The sequence below is a fragment of the Chiroxiphia lanceolata genome, chromosome 6, assembly GCF_009829145.1.
Source record: "Chiroxiphia lanceolata isolate bChiLan1 chromosome 6, bChiLan1.pri, whole genome shotgun sequence".
NCBI lineage: Eukaryota > Metazoa > Chordata > Aves > Passeriformes > Pipridae > Chiroxiphia > Chiroxiphia lanceolata.
Genome location: NC_045642.1, coordinates 1,861,594 through 1,883,193, shown reverse-complemented (window position 1 = coordinate 1,883,193; position 21,600 = coordinate 1,861,594). Strand labels below are relative to the sequence as shown.

General features: G+C 44.5%; 1 protein-coding gene across 5 annotated transcripts in view; it reads left to right on the top strand.

Annotated features, from left to right (window-relative positions):
• Window positions 1–236: 236 nt before the first annotated feature.
• The window catches only part of ANO1 (anoctamin 1), a 78,879-nt gene continuing 57,515 nt past the window's right edge, over window positions 237–21,600 (top strand). For all 5 annotated transcript variants that reach the window (XM_032690460.1, XM_032690459.1, XM_032690458.1 and 2 more), the window contains exon 1: window positions 237–467. In XM_032690460.1, coding sequence (XP_032546351.1) covers window positions 410–467 — 58 coding nt within the window. In that variant the 5' untranslated portion in view covers window positions 237–409. The remainder of the gene's footprint in view (window positions 468–21,600) is intronic.

The window sequence follows — 21,600 nt, the reverse complement described above, 5'->3', positions numbered from 1 at the left end:
CACTTAAGAGCGGCTCGGTGCGAGGGTCTTTAAGCTCTGTGGCGGAGCGCTCCCCATCGCCGACCTTCCGCGGGCGCTCTGCGCCCAAGGTCAGCGCAGGTACGAGCGGGGGCTCCGCGGGGGCGGCGCCACCGGGAGGGAGGGAGGGAGGGAAAAGAGGAAGGGAAGAGGGAGGGAAGGAGGGCCGGCTGCCCGCGGAGGGCTGCGCTCCGGCGGGCCGGGCCGCCCGTATTTAAAGTGTGCCGGGGGCGGCGGAGCCGCTCGCAGGGTGAGCGCGCCCTCCCCGACAGGCGCCGCGGGGAAGGGGGGGAAAAAAAGGGAGGAGAAACAGCAGCAGCAGGAGGAGGAGGGATCCTGGCAAGTTCGGTGTGGTACCAAGTCCAGGCGGGCTGCAGGGCTCGGACGGGCGATGGATAAGGATGAGATCCACCTGCGCAGGCTGCCAGCCGCCGCGCCTTGGGGACCGCGTAAGTGTCGCCGGCCGCGGCGGGGACGGTGCGGGATGGGGAGCGCTCCTGCCCGGCCGGGGACGGGCTCCGCGGGCAGCCCCGCCTGCCCCGATAAGGGATTTATTATTAGCGTTTCATCGACTATTTTTAAAAATCCAGAAATAATCTCCGCGGAGTAGCGGCGGAATGAAATAGCTTTGTCCCATCTCCGCCCCCACCCCCCAAAACGGTGTAAAGTCCTTTTAACCTGACTTAATATTGTAATTAAAAGCTCGTCTAGCCCCGGGAAGCCAATCTAATTGTGGGAAATTGCCGGAGTACAGAGTATATGTGACAAATCCTTGAGTTGATGATTGCTGTTAATTCACGCTGTGCCGCGGAAGTCGAGCTAAAAAAAAAAGAAAAATCTTACTAAATGAAATGGATCTGTCCGAGATTGTCAGTAATGCTTTTACAGAACTGACTAAATCATGTATCTGGGTATCATTAACTAATGTGTGCAGCAAAATAAATTATATATATTGGAAGGGGACAATACATTCCTTGGCTGAGAAGTTACAGAGTGTTTGGAGCCAAAGAGCAGATCGTTTAAGTGGTAGGGGGTGGGAATTTCCTTGGCTTCCCTCTAGAAATAAATCACAGCTCGGTGCCTGTGTGCATGCATGTGTACCCACATGTGCATTTATATAAAATCTTCACACACACACACAGTGTGTATATAAAACCTTCGCACACAGGCATCGGAACACAAATTCTGTGAGTACTATTTACTGAGCGCATTTTTCTCCCAGTTTAGAGACAATAAAACTGGAACTGAGATGCTAACCAGGAACATACTGGAACACATTTGATTATCCAGCTGAATTGTATACAAATGAAGTAAATTTAGCATGGCAGCATTTATAAATTCCACGCTTTACAATCAAAATTCCAAATCTAACTGGTGGCAGCTAAGAATAGCACAGGGAGCCCTTTTCTTCACTCCCTCTTTTTGGATTCCCACGAAAACCGTTATCCTGGAGCCTACTCATTAAATGGCCAGATATTTCATCAGAGTTCAGCACATTTCTAAAAGAAATGCTGTTTGCTCATCAAACCATAGGCTGGTCAGAGCACTCAGAATGAAAACTTTAATGTCTGACACAAAACAGGTGGGCTTTGTATCTTAATGCCGGGGGAATGGGTTTCTGTGTTCTGCTGGTTATCCCACCTTAACTTCTTTATGAAAATAAGGAGCTTGAACTTTTGAAAACTGTCATGGAAAGCAGGGGAAGCTGAAGTGTTGTCACAGTGCATTGATGGAGATATCTGTAAGAGGACTACATGATAAAATGGCACTAGAAACTCCACCATTACTCACGGGGCAGGTGGCAATTTATCACGAGGCAATCGCAGCGATAGGGTGAGAGTCCTGAGAAATCTTTTTGAGTGGCTTTTCATCTTTGGAAAATGTAGTATTTTACAGTGACGTTGTTTAATTTACTGAGTCACCCATTAGCAGCATGAGCACTGTACACCAGCTTCATTGATGAGTTCAAGGAGCGGGTTTTGCTCTCGGAAGTGCATGTTTGTGTTTCTGTTGATAACCTGTCCAAAAGAGCTTGTTTGTAAAAGCTGGTTATAAGATGAAACTCCTGTCTTATTACATAGCACAGCCATGTATTGTGGTACAAATTCTACCCAGTTGTTTGGCAACTACTGCATTTATTGCTGGAGAGACGTGTGGAGACTCAGCCTTGATGTTTGTACATGCTCTTTGTACTCAGAAAACCTCCCACAGACAGCAAAGGACACTTGCTTGTTACAAGGAGTTGGGAAAAAATTTGGGGTCAGTGAGAGGATGATGGAAGACAGCAAAACAAGGGGGAAAACCTGTGCTTCTATAAGCTCTGGGTAAATACTATCTGTCGCCTACATCCAAAAGACTATTTAACTTATGGCTCACAAGGAAAAAAGTGACCTCAGCACATTATTTTTGGCTCTTTTGGTGGCGTGAAAGGACAGGTGTCCCCAGCTACATCTGTGCCCTAAGGAGCCAGGCATTGCAGCTGATGCCTGTCAGCTTATTATATGCAACTCCTTCCTTATGTCCTGGGGTAACAAGTGCATCTGATAAAGACTGGATGAGGGTCAGAATTGGGGTGGGTTCAGGGGAAAGGTACTGGCATGTTGGCTTCTAAGAGGACCATGCTGATGTCCTGTCACTTCAGAGAAAAGCTCAGAGGCACAGGGGACAAGTGCTCAGGTCTGAGCACAGGTTTAGGATTCAGGTCTTTACCCCTCAATGTTTCAACGATCAAAAATTCCCTGAATGGACATCTGCCCCCTTTGAAAACCCTGGGAGAGTTTTGTCACCAGCCTAAATGTTGTCAGACTCTCACCCCAGAAAATGAAATGGTTTTCCCCTTTTCTCTGGGATACACTGCTCAATCCAAGGCTGGGACTTCCAGCACAGCTCTGTAGGTTTTTGGTCCATATTGTCCTCCTTCCCATGGTAGCACTGCAGCTCTTTCCATTAACAGTGAAAATGATGAAGCATATTAAGCTAATAATTAATCAGAGATGACAAGGGACTAATAACTGTATTGATTTAATTAGGACTTCTTTCCAGCTCTGTAACTTGCAGTCATGCACATCATTAACTTAGCATTTTAATTTGCCTTAATAACTTATTAATTTCTGGGGGGGAGCGCGCGCACGGCCGGGGCAGCGGCTCCAACCTTGTGCCTCAGTCCTGTCCAGGACTGGCAGCAAGCAGGGCACTCTGTCAGCCCCTGGGAGCTGCTCCTGCAGGGCACTGAGGCAGTGGGAATTGCCAAGCCAGGTGTGGTGGATGAGCAGGGAAGGCACGTGTGGCTCTCCGGCCGCTCGCTGCGGTCGTACGGGCGTGACGTGAAATATGGGGTAAAAGCAACGTGCCAGAACGGGAGGAGGGAGAGTGACCCTGGGAAGGAGCAGCAGTTGTTGGCATCGGGAAGGGAAAAATGTCCCTCCTGACTTGCGCTGCACCCTTTGAATTCTGGCGATTTCGAGAAGAGGAAATGCTTGGGGACGTGCTGTGGTTGGAAAATAAGGCTCACTTTAAATTAGAATCACTTTGGGGAGAGGAGGAAAGGCAGGGGCTGTAACAGGCATGATAAACAGGAATTTACTGTGTGAAAGGCTGATGAATGCCAAGTTTACTCATCTGTCCCCCCCTCCCCTCTTTTGTTGGGGGTACTTGGCACTCGCTGGGCATGCCTGGCATCTTATGCAGCTGGTCCTCAGCAAGATCCCCTCTGGTACACTGCTGACCAGAAACTTCTCCAGCAGGGAGAAGCTGTTCTCACTGAGATCACAGAGCTAAATAGATGGTTGTGTTGCACTGTACAGCAAGGTTTGGGACTTGTGGGGAAAGAGATCCCATCAACCTCCACACAGAGCTCAGCATCCTGCTCTGTATCATCAAGGTGCTTGTAAACCTTTGCCCTGCGCCATGGGAAGGCTGATTCCTCTGCTTTATCCTCGTTTGCTGCAGAGTCAGCACAGGGACGAGAGCTGTGCAAGCCAGAAGCACATAGGGTAGGCTCCATAGGAGGGCCTGTCCAGAGTCCTTGGCCTTGTCCTTGGGCAAGATGATGGGGAGTTTGGAGAATTTACCCTATCAAGCATGCATTTCATATAGAAATGGGTCATTTTCATCTGGAAATATTGTTGGGTTACTGTCCAGGTGAACTGTTGGTCTGGTGAGCTCCAGGAACAGAAGGCACCACTTTCCTTATTTCTTACGAGTGTTTTCAGGGATTCTGAGAAAGCCTTTCTGCACACAGCCTCATGCCTTATTATACAAGCCAAGTTAGAAATAGTTGTGCTTAATTTCAGAGACTGCAGAAGATGTTTAGCTGGGGGTGGGAACATTCACCTTCTTGACCTCACCCGTGTTTGCAGGCCAGCTGGAGATTATGGTAGGACTTGCAGTTCTGTCATAGGTACAAACCCCAAGAGGGGTTTTACAAATGACAAATTTTCAGGGGTTGGCAGCTTTGCTGAGACCGTATCAGGGTGTTATTTTCAGTGGTGCTAAGTCATCTTGTGCCAGCTGTTAGATCTAAGCAATGGCACTGACGCTGCGCGACTCCGTTCTGCTGCTCTGAAGAGCAAAAACAAGATAGTGGTGTCTCCATTGTTCCTGAGAGGTAATTTGTGGTGAATTTGGGCCTTTTAGCAACAACCACAGAGGCTGCCTCGCTTGGGAGGCTGGAAATGCACAGGAAGCAAAGCTCCTCGTGCTGGGCTGCATTAGTCACCATGGCTGCTTCGCAGGCAAGCCCACAGGCCCTCCAGGGAAACGGATCCTTATTTATTTGGTTTAGCCTTTGATTTGTATCCCTCGTCCCTCTATTTCTGAAAGTAGTACTACATCCTGATGGGAGGGCCAGCCCTTCTCCCTGCCCCCTAACCTCCCTGTATCCTTTAGCCTTTATCTGCAGCAGCTGACCTGTGTCCCCGTGTACATCCTCGCTCCGTTTGTTCTGTTCCTTTGTGCTGCTCCGTGGGTCCTCCTGTTTCAGCTCCCTTTGCTGTTCCCAGTGTCTTGTCCCTGCCTCTGCTCTGTGGCTGGCCCACATGCCAGTGTTTTCTGTCTTCAGACTCCCACAGTTCACATTTTTGAACCTTCTACTGGCAGTCTGTCCTTCCAGCCATTACGGGAACTATTTCCAGATTTGAACTGATGGAAAGATAGTGGCAACACCAGATCCAGTGCCATTCCTCTTTAATATCTTTGCCTGCTTACCTTATCTGCATATCTGATTTATTCTTGGCAGCTCTGTATCCGTGCTAGGACCTGGATGTACATTCTTATTCCTATCAGTGGCATATTAATAATGTATACAATTACTGAGATGTCCTTTTGGACTGCAGCTCTGCAAGCTGGAACCTTTTCTTTTTTGAAGCTGACACAAACACCTATGACTTTTCCCACACAACTGTAAGTGATCTGGGGGAGTTTTAAAATCTGTAGTCTGTTATGAAAAGCCTAAGTGGTTCGCAGGCATTAACTGCTCTTTTAATATCTTATAAATTATTTAACTTCTTTCATGACAGCAGTGATACACAACAATACAAGTTATGTATTCCTGGCTCCCAGGCCTGCTCTTTTACCTCTCCCTCTGTTTGTATCTGTTTGTGGAGGGAGAAACTTGATGAGTGTGTACTAAAATGAGAAAAAAACCCTCTGTTTTCTAAACACATTGCAAATATTTGTTGCCCCTTGTACTTCTTCATTGACGTCAGCTGATATCCTGCTTGGAATATTGCAATAGGGATCTGTGTGTTGATAAGTGATGTTCACTAAGAAAAAATTTGTCCAGGGAGAGAGAAATACATCACAGAGCATTAAATTAGTGAAAAAAGTAAAAAGTCTAGCAACTAAATTACATTTCCAGTGCAGATTCAGGACACATTGTTAAAAATTGAATAGGAGAAGTGAGCAGATACTGACTTCAGTGACATCATGGAGGTAAAAGTAATGAACTCAGAGTCCTCTGAATACATTTTGAAACTCTACTTTTTAACCTGATGTAGCGGGAGTCTTATAATTGTTCTTCAGAAGCAGAAAAAGAGCCAAGGTGGACGTTTCGGGGCTGAGCACCATTCAGAGTTTTGGCTTTTTTACTACTTTGAAGGAGGGAAGGTGACAGCCACTGGTTCAGTGCAGCAGTAACAGTCAAAAAAACCCCCATCCTGTATTTATGTCTGACCATTTGTACTATGGCATCTTGGCTGACGGCGCACCGCTAGATATGTCAATGGATGTGCCTTGCAATTCTTCCCGGATTTTGGCAGGCAAAGACTCAAAATATGGTGTGACTTTATGCTTGTGGTATGATTGCCCAGGGAAAGAAAAAAAATATCTACTGCAGACTGCAAAAGAGGGAAGCTTTTATGCAAATACCATCCCATTCATCACAGTGTGTTGCGGCGCTATTGTCCTGAAAAGGTTTTGTAGTGATGGATTCATGGGATTTTGGCAAACCAGCGAGAGAAGGAAGAAGAAGGGTTGTGTGGGCGTACTGCATTCACTGCTGTGTGCCTGGGAGTTGGGCATCCAGCTCCATATTAAATCACCTCTTTGCTTTTCATTAGCATTGGCATTGTCAGAGAATGACAGAATGGTTTGGGTTGGAAGGGACCACAAAGCTCATCTTGTTTCAAACCCCCTGCCAAGGGCAGGGACACCTTCCACTAGAACAGGTAGATCAAAACCCCTTCTAGCCTGAACACTTCCAGGAATGGGGCAGCCACATCTTCTTGGGGCAACCTGTTCCAGTGCCTCACCACCCTCACAGTAAAGAATTTCTTCCTAGTACCTAATCTAAACCTGCCCTCCCTCCTTGAAGACATTCCCCCTCATCCCATCACTACGTGCCCTGATCCAAAGTTCCTCTCCAGGTCTCCTGGAGCCCCTTTTAGGGGTTCTAAGGTCTTCTCAGAGCCTTCTCTTCTCTAGGGTGACCAACCTCAGCTCTCCCAGCCTGTCTTCATACATGGCTCCAGCCCTCTAAATGTCTTCATGGCCTCCTCTGGACTTGCTCCAGCACATCCACATCCTTCTCATGTTGGGGACCCTCAGCTGGACACAATGCTTCAGGGTAGAGGTGCAAAGTCACCTCCCTCGACCTGCTGGCCACACTGGCACTGACAGCTCATATTGAGCTCCTCATCAACCAACACCCCCAAGTCCTCCTCCTCAGGGCTGCTCTCAGTCCATTCCCTGCCCAGCCTGTGTCTGTGCTTGGGATTGCCCCAGCTGAGGTGCAGGACCTTGGTCTATTCCTATGGAGAAGCTGATCTAGACCTTGAGACCTTTTCTCATGTGCTTGGCCTGGTGGGGACACCGCTGATGGAAGGAGTGTGTGGAACAGTTTGGGATGTACCAGCTGGTGCCACGATGTGGAAGGATGAGACTAAGCAGACTGTAGCAGTGTGGTGAAAGCACCCTTTCCCCAGGCTCACTAGAGGAAACTACTACATTATTGTCTGCATCCTGTGCTCCTGGCACGGAGTCTGAGACTGGTCTAAAGGAGGAGAATGGTTCTCTGTGTGTAATCTCAATGTTGGTATTTGGTCAGCAAACCTCATCCAGATGCTTGTATCTTGCTGCATACTTTTGAATGTTCTTTTTCTGATGAATGGCAAGGACAGGTTTCTAAAAATAAATTAATGGTTTTCCCTTTTTTACTTCCTGTGACTTAATATACTTTATTTATCTATATAGCTACTAGTCATCATCATTCTTCAGCTCACTCGAGTATAAACAGAAATGAGCCTGAGTCACAAAGTAAGGATGTGGAGCCAGGCTTTTTCCAGGATTTTAGCCAGGTGTAGGAGTTCCAGCTTAGGGGTCGTGGAGGGAAAAGGCTGGCCCTGGGGCTGTGCCTCAGGGGTCTCACACATGAAATATGGAGATGAAAGACTGCCTGCTGCTGCTTTCTGCGTCCTCTTCCAAGGTGGTAAGACCTTGCAGCTCTGGGCAAAGAGTTAAAACAAAAGTAATTAAAAGTATTTTAAGAATTAAAAGCATTAAAAGAATTTTAAGGTTAGTTTGTCACTAAAATAATAAAGCCAGAATGAGATGCTAGTTAATTATTCCTCTCACACAATCCCTAAGGACTGTTGATCAGCCCAACATCCAAAGCAACAGGTGCTCTCATTTAATCAGCTTAAGCAACATGCTTTCACAAATTCACTCTCCTGGGGCATACAGGCAGTTCCTCATGCTGCTGGTAGTGTGCCCCAAACCAACCATAAACTCAAATGAAATAGATCTGAAAATAAATGAATGTTACCAGGAATTTTAAGGTAATGGTCTCCTTTTGGTATTTGCCCACTAAAATTTAAGGCTGCCTCTGCACATCAGTAGCAGAACATGCTATAATTTTGTTTGCTCATTAGAAACGTGAAGCAATCTAACCTAAAACATCCTGAGCATCATTTTCTTGGCCAGAATATGCCTTGGGGGTACCTCTCCTTGTGGCTAAGCAGCACATCTCTGTGTTAGGATGTATACAGAATAGGAAAGACGTAAGATGTACTGGACAATAGGAATTGGTGCTCTCTGGAGCTCTGTGTATCAAGGTATGTGTCCTCTGGGAGAAGTGGACTTGCTGACTAACAGAATAATGGAGTGTCAACATACTCCAGGTTTTTTTCAATCAGCAGGACTGGTTGTTTAGAGGGTGTGAGTTGAGTGATCCTTAACTTTCCTTTCAGGGTTTCTGGATATATGGATATCAGCACTGTACTAGTAGGGTTGTGTTTGCAACTCCATCAGTTTGTCTGTGAACGGTCTTCTGGGGTTTAGTGTTGACATCGACAGGGACATAGATTTGAAATGTTGTTTCATCTTTACAATTGCTGTCAATAATCCATTTGGCAGGAAGCTGAGAGTGCCTAAAGGCACGAGGGAACAGCTTAAGGTACGTTGCCAGGACATACTTCAGCTAACAGAGACAACTATTTCTGTGCTACAGATCTGTACTTCAAACTCAGTCATTTTGTAGAAATATTTTTACTTCACGTACCCTGAGATGTAAGATGATGTTTGGGCTCTTGGAATAGGAATAGCTCCTGTTTCTGAACAGTTGTTCTCAAGGACATGCAGGAGATCCTTCTTTAGCTAATGGTGATTGGGAATCAGGTTGAGAGGCAAAGGCTGAACACCCAAATCATGCTCCAGCCCTTTTGCACGTGTTTTAGAAGTGCAAAGTATTTCTCTACCCATGGATCTTAGAGGACTTCACAAATTTTATTGAGACATCAAGAAAACCCATCAACTAAATCTGCATTGTGTTCATTTGCTGTTGCACAACTTCTGTTATAGGACAAGAGTGAATATTTTTAATTTGTGGACTTGACAGGTAACAGAAAACAAGAATTGTCATTTTAGTTCACTTGACATGGATTCAACTAAGAGAAGAAAATATTTGTCCAGGGTAAGACCACGTGCAATGTGTAGGTGAGGGTGGAAGCAGAGCAATGTGTATTAAACCCAAATTAAATAGGGTAAAAGTGTTCTAAGTGCTCCTTAGTTCAGAACTGGAATTTAGACTATCAGGCTGTGCTTATTTATTCTGCTGTTTACTTTTGACTGATGACTTTTGAGTGTCATCACACTGTAGAATCTGGCCCAAATGAAACAGCTTATTTTTTTAAAATTGCAGCTGATCATTTTCATTTAAGAAAGAATCTGCTCTCTCAAACACACCAAGAATAATGATAAGTCATGGACTGCAAGAGAAATTGTGCTCACCGGTACCATTCTTACTCTGCCGTAATGACTTGTCTTTTTTGTGTTGGGATAAATTATTTTTGATTAATCCTAACCATTTAAGGCCCATCTAACAATATAAATGAATAGCTGGGTGATAAAAACCAAAGACCACGTGCTAACTCTCAGGGGAAGAGCAGAAACAGGTTTGGGGTTAGATTTTAAACGTTGTTACATACCAGAGGCATAGAAATCAAATCTAAGCCTTTTAAAGCTAATAGTTTCTAAATGGCAGATGAGTTAATTGAATTTTTAAAGTTCCTTCTTTTAGCATCTAAGGAGCTTTCAGTTAAAAGAACCAGATTATCGTTACCAAAACAAGGTCTTTGTTGTCTTGATAATATAAATTAATGAAAGCTTTCCTTTCTCTCTTTCTCCTCAGTGTGTTTTCTCAAAATAGCTCATCGGGGCTGTATCCTGCAATTTGCTGTGCCCTCTGGCCCTCGTCCAGTAAAGCACTTAAGTGTACAAATAGCCCTGGTTTTGGTGGCAAGTGGGCAACTGAGCAGGAGACCCTCCCATGTGTCCCGACAGCTTCCACACATCCCTGTTTTAATGGGAAATCTGCAGCTTACTTCCCACCCTCCACAGTGTCTGCTCCACCTGATGTGAGCAGTGTTTGACAACACAGTCCTGACCCTTCGTTCGTGCATGTGTTTCAGGGGCTTTGAGGATTATTTAGTGAAAATGCTTGCATTTCAGGTAGCTTCTCACGAGCTCTGCTCTGGAATCCAGTGGGGACTTCACCACCCCTCTTAATTTTGGAAGCGAAGCCCATGTCTGATGGTAGTTAAGGAGTTCAGCCTCTCCCCAGTCACGACACTAAATCTTTCAAGTAAAACCCCGTGTAAGCAGTTCCTGAGAGCCTGTGATTGATTTCAGTGCAGCAATTACTCTGTATTGACTGACTGGAGCACGCTGTCCGTCAGGAGCAGAGTTGGTTTGCGGGAAGCTTTCATGTTCTTCACGTGGCAAATAAAATCAGGGACCCTACCAAACGTATTTCAACCTTAATGTGAGCAACTTGATATTGAAAAAAAAATCACCAAAAAACAAATAGGCATTTAAATCTCTTGCATTGAGTGAAGGGTATATATTGTGCTGTCATTTAATAATGTAAGTAGGAAAGTAAAGATTTCTCATAACCAGATTATTACGGGGGATTGTCTTTCCTCTGGAGTTTTGTGTTGCTGTCAGACCAAAACAGGGAGCTGATTCCAGCTTTTACCCCTTCTCAAGTTTGAGACCATCGCTCTTTCTGTTTCTCTCCATCACATTTTTCTTGCCACTGCTTTCTTTGTTATCCTTTTTTTTTTAATTAGTTTTTAAAATTCAAAAGATGGAGAAAAGTGGATATTACAGAAACAAAGCCAGAACCGGGTAGAGAAAATGTTTCAGCTATCCACAGGCAGGAAATCTGAGCTCCTCTGGAACCTGAGTGAATCCTGGAGCAGTCCTGTTATTTTTATATATTTATTTCCCCGGCTGTTCTGTCTGCTTTTCCCACGTTATCATCAAAGTGGCCCCAGAAGGGACAGTTGTGAAACAGAAACTATCTGTGAGTGGAGGAACAAAACCAGAGCTTTTGTTAAGCTTGGTTTTAGCAAAAACAAACAGCTTTAATTGCCCTAAGCGTTTGCAAATGTTGCTGCTCTCTTCTAAATGTGTTTTAACATGGGGGGGCAAATGGGCAAAGGCAGGGAGAGATGTTGGTGGCAGCCCCATCTCCTTGAAACTTGGGTTGAGCCCATGCAGTGGTGGTGGTTTCTCCCTCTTCCCGCTCTGTGCCCTGGCCAGACTTAGGTTTGCAGCACTGAAGCTGAAGGAAAAAATAGTTTCTTCCCCTGGTTCACATGAACTGCTTTGAACTGGAACAGATGTGGATGTACAGAACTGTCTGCTCACAGCGACCGTTCCATTTATAACCACGGGTTTTCTATTCAGGTCTCTTTATCATTTTTAACTTATTTTCTGTTTCCACGTCCTTTTCCACAATAAAATATTCCTAACTAAATGGGTTTTCAGCTCACATCCAAAACCTTTGCAAGTGCTGTTCCTTGCTTGAACTTACAGTGCCAACATTATTGTTCAGTAATTTTTTTGCTAATAGTGATGCCCAGAGGAGGCAAGGTTGAGTTTGGTTTTGTGGTATTTTTAAGATGGGGTTCAGAATATCAGTTTATTACCAAATTAGGGCAGAATCTGGAGTCTGGTGGTGTTAAAATCTCACAGAAGGTGTTTGTAATATCTAACTTCCAAATGGCATTCCTGTTAATTTTCTGCTTTGTTGAACTGTATTCGAGTCTGGTGTACAAAATAAGTTTGTGTGCAACCCAGACCAGAATTGTTCCAGTGAGTACAGATAAGGGATTCACATTCAACCACAAAAATTCAGTCCATGGTGTTGTTTTTTGCTTTGTGTTTTTCACAAACTCCTGCTTCAAAGTGCGTTCATTCACTGTTTGATTTGATTAAGTGCTCAGTAATTAATTCCACCAATGCTTTGCTAAGTGAGAAGGTGAGTCCTGCACTTCCCATTGACCAAGACATGGGGATGTGTCCTGGGATGAAGAAAAAAGTGCATGAAAAGATGAAATCAGTGGTGGTGTTTGGTTCAAGCTGATCAGTTATGCCTCTCCTCACTTGAGCCGACCATGTGGCCTTTATTACAAAACTAGGAATTCATTTTTTTAGAGTTACTTCAGTTTGTCTGTCCTCTAATTTTCTGTGGAGACAGTCAGTTGTTTGTACATTGGGGACCGTACGTGTCAAGTTCTTTGTTTTAGTTCGTTGCCTTCGGTTGACACAGAAAACAAAAATCTCCTCGAAATTGTGGAGACAGATAGGATTTTAATCTAAACCACATTAAAAGTCAAAACCCTCTGTGGCCACAGGTTTTCTTGGGGTTCAACCTCCTGCACTCTTTTTGGGAAGGCCAGAGATTTTTTTTCATATCTGAAGGCACTTTTCTTTTCTGATTGGCTCAATACCAGCTCTAAAACTGGATGAAACAGCCCTGTAAAGCAATGCCTGGATGGTGTTGGGATGCTCCAAGGAACAGTCCAGGAACAGTACCCTTGGCTGTGGATTCCTCACAGCACTGGGCAAGAATCACTTTGCTGTAGTTGGGCTACCTTGACATCACTCAGGTTGCATCAAGTGAAATCAAAATTAAAGTAGGTATTTGCAATATGGAAAAGAGAGTTTCGATTGTTCAGTTGTAATGAAGAAACAAAAGGAATTTTTGTGCTTGGTCTGGTTTTACCAGTGGTAACAGATAAGATCTCTATCTGTCAGGCTGATATGGTGTGGTCTGGTTTCTGACACATCACTTACACTCACTTAGACTCACTCAAACTCTTGTGTGCTTGTACCCCCAGGATGCACCTTCCAGTTGTAGTGTTTCTCTTGCTCTTTTCCCCTTCCCATATCCGTACACTTTCTATTTCCATAGCTGCAGTTAGCTTTATTTGCTCAGTCTAATTTCCATTTAATGTTTCTTCTGAGGAAAAAAAAAGTACAGATGTTCAACTGCAAACATTTATTTTTTAAAACCTTTTTGAATTGGTTGTCCTGTACGTTTCCACCGCGAAGGAAACCCTTCGCGCGTCACCCCCGTGACAGAACTTTTCTCTTGAACTCCCCTCGTGTCCTTGCACTACCCTCCCGCAGCTCGAACAAGAATTAAAGCTCCGTGGGAACATCCCCAGTGCACAGCCACATCAAAGCTGTGGTTGGAGTCCAGCTCTCAAACAGCCCCCAAAAGTTGGCCAAGCCTGGTGTGTCAGCTCTGGTTTGATACGTTGTGTAGGGGCCCTACGTGCAGCGTTCAGCGAAGGCTGGAGACCAGACACCGAGTTCCCAAGAGCTAATTGCTGTCTGGACTGAGGCAGCATCTCCCTTATCCATCTCTGCAACTTGTCCACATGAGTTGTTTAATCCTCTCTTTCACCAAAGCTCCACATAATTTGTCTGGTTTTAATGTTGACCAGTAGTGAATCCTTGATGTGAAGAATGTGCAGGGAGGGAAAATCTGTTTACAGTTCCAGTTTTTATTCACGTTTGCCAGTTTTATTGACTTTATTTTTAAGGAAAAATAATTACACTGAGTCTGGTTTTAGTCGAGGACTTTTCTGGTTTATGTGAGGAACAGACAAAGAGCTGTCACGTCAGAAGGGTAAAATCAGGTGAGAAAAAAAGTGTTCTTTCCCTTCAACAAATAAATCAAGTGCTTCCACCCTAGAAGAATATCCAGTAATGTCACAAGTGTGGGCACTAAGGATAAGCAGACACATCAACAGAGGGAAATCTCTGACAAGTTTTAGGTGTGTCACTCAGACATGGGATGTATCTTAGTAGACAGTCTGTCACTTTTATTCCCTAATAACTTTTGACAAGAGACAGATAATACTGCAGAGTTTATTTTAAGGTAGATTGTTGAATTTTGTGTCTGTTCTCTTTCTTTCTTCCTTTTTTTTTTTTTTTTTTTTTTTTTGGATACTTTCTCTTTTTCATAAAAAAATAGTGCCCCAGCTATTTGTTAAGCTGGTTCTATTTGGGGAGGAAGGAGTGGATGCAGAGAGCAGCTGGATGCTGTTGAAGTGGTTTTGATTTTAATTTTCTTTTTCTTTCTGGGTGCTTGTTCTTTGCTCAGCTGAGCACTTGAGAGCACTGGTGAGTGCTCAGAGGGGTGCTGGCAGAGGTCAGTCACAGCCCTTGGGTCCCTGCAAGCCCCAGGCCTTCCCTGGCACCGCTGAGCAGACCCCCAAACCATGTGGTTGTTTGACGGTGGATCAGAAGTCTAAAAACATCGATTATCTGAACAGTACTTGTGGCCAAAATGAGATTAAAGATCTGGGTCTCCAAAAAAGCAAAGGTTTGTTAACCAGTGCCTGAGCATGCTTGGTGCAGAGCACTGGTGCTTTGCTGTCTCTCTGTGTCCAACTATGTTCTCACAGCACCGAATGCATCCCAAGGCTCGGCACCCCAAGAGGTGCTGAGTGCCCTCAAATCCCATCTCTTCCCACGGTCAGAGGGCACTGGGGAGGAGCAGAGAGTCAGAGGCAGAGCCAGGCAGCTATGTGGCCACAGTGCCTCGCTGGCTCCTTTGGGATGGGGGATTCAGGACCAGGAGAAACATAACAGTCCTCTTGGGACAAATGTGGGAGCGTGAGGGCATCCAGGGAGGCTGCACCTGGGAGGAAAGGGGGTCCTTTTTAAAGCTGTTGAAAGCGGGTGATCTCAGTCTTTTCGAGCTTCTCCTCTTACACAGACTGATTTGTTTTACATCTGGGGCGCGATCGATAGATAAGGCATGGGAATATTTACTCACCAAATTGGAAGGGCACAGGAATTCGCTGTGGGAAACCGGCGCATTCCTATGGGCTGGATCTCCTGGAAGCCACAGGACGTGTTCCAGGCATATCCCACAGCCTCCTCTGAGGAGGGGGCAAGGATTCTTAGCCCAAACAGAGAGAGGATAATTTACCCCTGAAGAATTTTCTTTCATATTCATAACTTCTGATGAGTTCCACATCGGTTGGGGAAAATGTTGTTTGAGAGGCTGTTTTTGTAAAACATTTGTCATTCCTGAGTCCGGGATGCTCTGCTTCAGTTGGTGTCCTTTAGTGAGAGTTTGCTAAAATTTGTGTGAACAAGTGTTTCACTGTGCATTTTCTGTGTTTTAGTGATGTTGTACAGTGTGGGTGTGCAGCACAGGATCAAGGAACTCTGTCAAAAAAAAAAAAAGAGGGAAAGCCCCATCTTGCCTCACTGAATTTGTACAGTGAAATGATCAGCTTGGACCACGAGGGTTACAACTGTAGCATTTCTGAGCATCAACAAAGTGCTTTGCTTTCTGTTGTGTGTAGGTTTAGAAGCAGGGATTTTACAGCAATGCCAGCTTTAGCTCTTCAGGAGGCTTTGCTCCATCCTTAGCATTCTTCTGCTTAAACACTTGAACAATCATTTATTGGTTGAGTTTGTGACATGCAGCCTTCACCTTTCCTTGGAGTCTCTTTTCCTTCCTTTCTTTCCACCCTAATTTACACTCTAATCTTATAGCTTTAAACTTCAACCCTGTCATTCCTTACTTGATTCATGTAAAACTTTAACCCAATCAAAAAGTCCAGATAGAAGTGAAGGGATGGGTGTGTACACGGATGTCTAAAACCTGCTGCTATACTAAACCTTTCTGGGAGCACTAAAGAGAATCTGATCCTTTAAATTCTCTTTATAAGGCTTTAGGAGGGAATAACTTGCAGCATTTATTTTTCATGGTGGACCTATCATCGAGCAAAAATCAGTCTGGAGTAAGTGAAACTGATAGTCACCAAAGTATGTGTTGCAGTTTGGAAATGTCTGTGAGAGGCTGTCACTGAGAACAGGCCAAAAATGGAACCTGAAAGAAAAGTTAGAAAGGAGTTGGAATGTTATTAAAGCTATAATTATAAACATAGGGGGCATTTTGATATCGTTTCTTTTCTTTAAAGCTTCCATGTGAACAGGACTGGGAGTTTGCTGCGGGGAATCCGGGAACCCTTTTTTAGGATAGAGGGGAAGATGCACATTGTCTCACCAGTTTTATGCACTCAAATAATGAATTATGAGTTGTAGGACTTCTAATATTAGCATTTTCCCTTGGCTGTAACCAGGTAATTGATTGAAAGAAATAAAGGCTGCCCCTTCACTGGAAAATATTTGACTCCTGTCTGGTTCAGGAATGTGAAACCCCTGGTCTGCTCCCAGAATCACACAGTGCGTGGACATGGCCCATCATCCAGCATGTAGATGCAAATGTTTTGGAAAGGGCTTTAGAAAAGTATTTCCACCTCTGTTTTCCTTGGTACCAGCTTCTGTTGCACCCTGAAAATAAAATGAGAGCTGTCTCCTTTGCCTCTTAAGGAAAGGGCACGTTAAACCAGTGCTTGGAGTTTTATGTGTTCAAATTTCACATGCTGCTTGTTTGCTTGGTGTCAGAAACGTTCTGTTGATGGTTCCAAAGCATCAGCCAGGTCGAGGGATGGACTCCAGCAGTAAAGAAATTGTACAGGTGCCAGGAAGGACCCACCTGTGCAGGTGACTGCTGTGATCTGTGTCTATCATGATGTGACTTTGCTGGCATCAGGTGTCACAAAAAAAATACCATCATCTTCAATATACCACGAAAACTCAGAAATGGTCTTAACAACACAAAACATTCCCCCCTCCATCCACATTTTCCATTTACATCTCCTGTTTCCCTAAGTTCAAAATTCCTGTGAAAGCCCCAGCTGGGGGGGAGGGAGGGGGACATGGGGAGCACAACTGGAACACATCTGTGAGCTCCACAAAAATAAAATTAACATAAAGGCGGATTTTTAGAACACTCCACATGTGAACTACGAGGCAGCACGTGCTGCCAGGATTATCCATCACCTGAGGGGAGAGGGTGCCCACCGTGGTGGCCGTGCTGGTGGCTCAGCCTGTGAGCTGGAGCAGCACTGGGCTCCCAACACTCACTCCATGTAATTAAACCCTCAGCAGAGCCAGTGGGCAGCAGCTGCTTTGGAAATGACACGATGGGGACGTGTCAGGACATTTTGGTGGCACCCAGCCTGTGCATACTTGCAACTGAGAGCGCCCCGTCTCCCCTTTGATGCCCCTCTCCGTGCCCTCGTCTCAGATGTCCTTAAGGTTGGCTGGGTTAATGAGAACTGCTGGTTAATTTGCTTAAATTTGAAAAGCTGTAGCTCCTGGAGCATGTACATAGCTCAGGGCCATTCTCATGTGTTGTTCTCATGTGCTGTGCTCATCCCTGGAGCTGTTATACGCTCCTTTAGTCTCCCTTCAGCAAAGTAATTAAACCCACTTGGTGATGGGTGAGGAACAGGCTCTTCTTCCACCCTCTGCAGTGCTTAAATTTAATGGCAAATTTAACAAACAGGTGCTGGCAGATACTGTTTGTGAAGGGTAATCCTGACAGCACATGCTGTCTCTCAGTTTAAATGTGGAGTGTCCTAAAAATCTGCCTTTATGTTCATTTTTTTGTGGAGCTCACGGGTGCATTCCAGTTGTGCTCTCCATGCCCCCAGCTGCAGATTTTTATAGGGATTTTGAACTTAAGAGTACAGGAGATGTAAATGGAAAATGTGGAGGGGGAGGAATGTTTTGTGTTGTTAATACCATTTCTGAGTTTTCATGGTATATTGAAGATTATCTTTTTTTTTTTTGTGACACCTGATGCCATCAAAGTCACATCATGATACAGATTCACTTTCACAGAGAGTGAAAATGAAGTGTATCACATGGGCATTATTTGCTCTGTAAATGGAGGGGTTGATGGTTCACAGAACCACTGAATATTCTGAGTTGGAAGATAGTTGCTGTTGAAATGGGGGGTTTTTTTCCCCTCCCTGTGGTGGCTTTTGTGTTCATGTATTTCATTCAGCTGCAGTCTTAGGAAAACTTTAGCTGTCTTTTTAGTTTAATCTCAGATGACTTTCTGGTGAAGGCAGTTCTAGAAAAATATTTTACTGTTATATGGGAGTATAAGAAAAAATGGTGTGTTTAGAGAAGCTTGTATGACTCCAAATTTCTGTGCTTTTGCTTTGTGATGTTATTCCTCATCCTTGTCACTACTGATGCTTTTGGAAACACCTTTTTAACTTGGTTCTACCAACTAGTCAGCAATGAACCAGACCCATCCAGCCTGAGAGATGTCTGCTTAGAATCAGCAAGAGGAATGAACAGCTGAAATATGCACAGGTTTGTGTTTTCCTTGATCAGGATTGACATGTTTGCCCTTAGTGTTGTACTTACTTATTTCCAGTTTCTTTATAAATAAGGCCTGTTAGTCAAGTGGTCAAAGAAGGAGCTGTCAGTCTGATCGGGGCTGTACCCGTGACTCAAATTGCACTGAGTCAACATGCATCTCACCCAACCCAAGCTGAAATCTCAATTATTAAGACTAGCTTCAGTAAAATTTTACATTTGGATCTAGCCTGTGTGAAGGAGAAGTGGTTTTGAAGCTGTTTCAACGGGGGAGTTTTAAATGAAAAGTGGGATTTTGGCTTGTTTTGGGGTTTTTTTCCCAATCTGTGTTTGTGTTCTGCTCCACCGTGTGTTTATTTTAAAGTCTGGTTGTGCATCAACACATTCTCAATCTGAAATGTAGATCTCACACTGACATGTTTTAAATGTTTGAATTGAGTCCAGTTTTAAAGTACCACAGTTATCTACGAAGTACATCAGAGTTTCCTTCAGTGTTCATTCCTCATTATTATCTGTTCTGGAGTGCTGATTGTTTTTCAGTGTAATTAGTGTAAGTTCTCTTTTTGATCTTGCATCAGATGTGCTCTCCTGTTTACAGAGAAGAGTCTCCTCCAGTTTTACTCCTCCTGAGCTTTGCTCTGTAAAAAAACAGACTTTTGCCCTGATTCCACAATTTCAGGTATTGGATCTGTGTATGATCAGGTCACTCCAAAGTACTGGTTTCGTTTTCTTTGAGTGTGAGCACATATGGTTTGTACTTCTGTCAAATTCCACAAAAAGTCACCCAGATGAGTTAATGGCAGCTCTATTCCTTTACGCCAGCTTCAGGCTGGACATGGCAGGACAGTTGATAATAATAGATCTAAAATAAAGCCTGCTGATGCCAAGTTCCCCCACCAAAAATTTCTTGACACTTGAACCAGTTCAGTGAATGTGTTCACCCTTCAGCATTTTGTGTCTGTGACTGGGGAGTTTTGGATGTGGTACCAGCAGTCTTAAATCTTACCTTGTTATAGCAGACTTTCATTGCTTATCTTCCTGGAAAAGGATGTGCTCCCACGACTTGAGATGAGCTCCAGACAAGTGCAAAATCCTCCATCTGGGTAGGAGTAATGAGCCAGTTAAATAGCAGTTCTTCAGAAAAGGGTCTAGGACTCATAAACTAAACATAAATCCACAATATCTTGTAAGGGAACATGTACTAATCCTGCTCAGGGCTGGAAAAGCCTGACCTGGAGTACTTTATCCAGTTTCAAGCATCTTTTCACAAGAAAAATGTGTGTCATACAGTTTAAAGCCAAGAGGGGAGCAACAAAAATGAAAAGAAACCGAAGAGAAAACATCATGGAAGAAGCTGGTGGAAGAGAGGCATTTGGCCAGTGGGGTTTGCAAACTTCATTTTGGTTTCTGGGTAGAACTGTTGTTTGTGGGACGGTGTTTGTCATCCTTGACCTAGTCTGAGGTGCTCTGTGTTAATGCTGGGATTTGTTTGTAACTCACAGGGAAAAGCCTAAAGGAGAGGAAAGGAAACAGTGGGAAACCCTGTGTGCGCGTGTGGCCTCAGTGCCAGCTGCTTTTGGGAGCTCCTGGGTCACCATGTCCAAATCTTTGCTATTTCGGGCAACCACATCCCAGAATCCCATTCATAAATTTCTCAAGTACCACTACAAAAATAGTTTGGGTTTATTTTATTTATTTATTTATTTGTTTGTTTTATTTTATTCTTTTGCCTCCGTTGCTCTGTTATGAACCTCCTGCCTCTGCGCTGGAGCCTCATCTAAACTGATCTCTGAACTGAGCATTTTAAATGTTGATATAGTCACATGGGCACTTCATTTGTTCTTCATTGCCCTTTGGCTTCTTGACCACTCAATGAGGTAGGAGGAAAGAAGGTAATGAAGGAGTAGTTTTCTAGTTCTTTTATTGTCCTCTAGCAAGACAAGCTTCTCCCTCCATCACTGCCACCACCCCCTCTGTAATTTTGCATGTTTAAATTTGAGCTCATGTGTCTGAAATAGGGGATGATGAGTGCTGCAGGCAATACCCCACAGAGAAATGCTGCTGTTTCTTGTTCATCTTTACTGGAAATACCTTGCTTGGTATGCCCTGAACTGTAATTTTCCTTTCTCTGAGCTGTGTCTCACAGAGGGACACTTGTGCTGTGCTCAGCTGACACAGAAGGAGGGAGTCCTGAAGCATCCTGCAAATGCTAGACAGAGCTATCATGTGAGAAGTTTAGGAACAGCCTGTGTTTGAGCAGAACCACGTTCCACCGTGCTGAGAGCCCTGATGGGCTTGTTAAGGATTTACAGTCACAGCAAAGCTATTTTTGTGGGTGTTCCTTGAAATCGAGAAGTCCTGTTTGGGCACAGGGTGGACAGGCAGTGGGTGTGCAGTTTGATCTGAAGGTGTTGCCTGCAAGTTGGTTTGGCACTGCTTGCTGCTGTTCTGATCTGAGAGCACCTCTGCTGGCAGTGGTGGCTTGAAGTTCTCAGCAGAAGGTGTCTCCCAAAAACAAGACACCAGGACTTGAGCAGAAACATCCTTGTCTCTGGTATTTACAAAATAAGGAGAGAACTGTCAGTAAATGGTAAAACCAACAATATCCCTCCCCAAAACCAAAAGGAAAGGTCTCCAGTTCAGGGGTAGAATGGACCCTTTGCCAGTGGTGGGGATATTGATGCATTTTAGGGGTGCAGAAGCTTGGCATCCCAGCTTGAACTGCACCCCTGAGGACTGAGCCCCTCAAGGATACAGCCAGAATGTCTGGTTTGGTTCCTAGTGATGAAACAACAAGGCTTCACTCGGAAGGACAAAGTTTGAAAAGGTCCCTGCAGGTGGGAATTTAATCTGTTGCACTGCATCAGTATTTTGCAATCTGTAAATCTTCCAGCTGTGTGATGTGCCCCAGTGATGCTGGTGGGTTAATGACAGATAAATGGCTGTCTGCACAAGAAGATCTCCTTTTCCCCACCTCTTTTTTTCCCCCCTGAGGCATAGATTTCCAGTCCCTTTGGTTGTGCTGCTACAAAGTGTTTCCTTATTTAAACAGTGCTCCAGATTGTTTATTGACGTGGGAATCGCACCGTA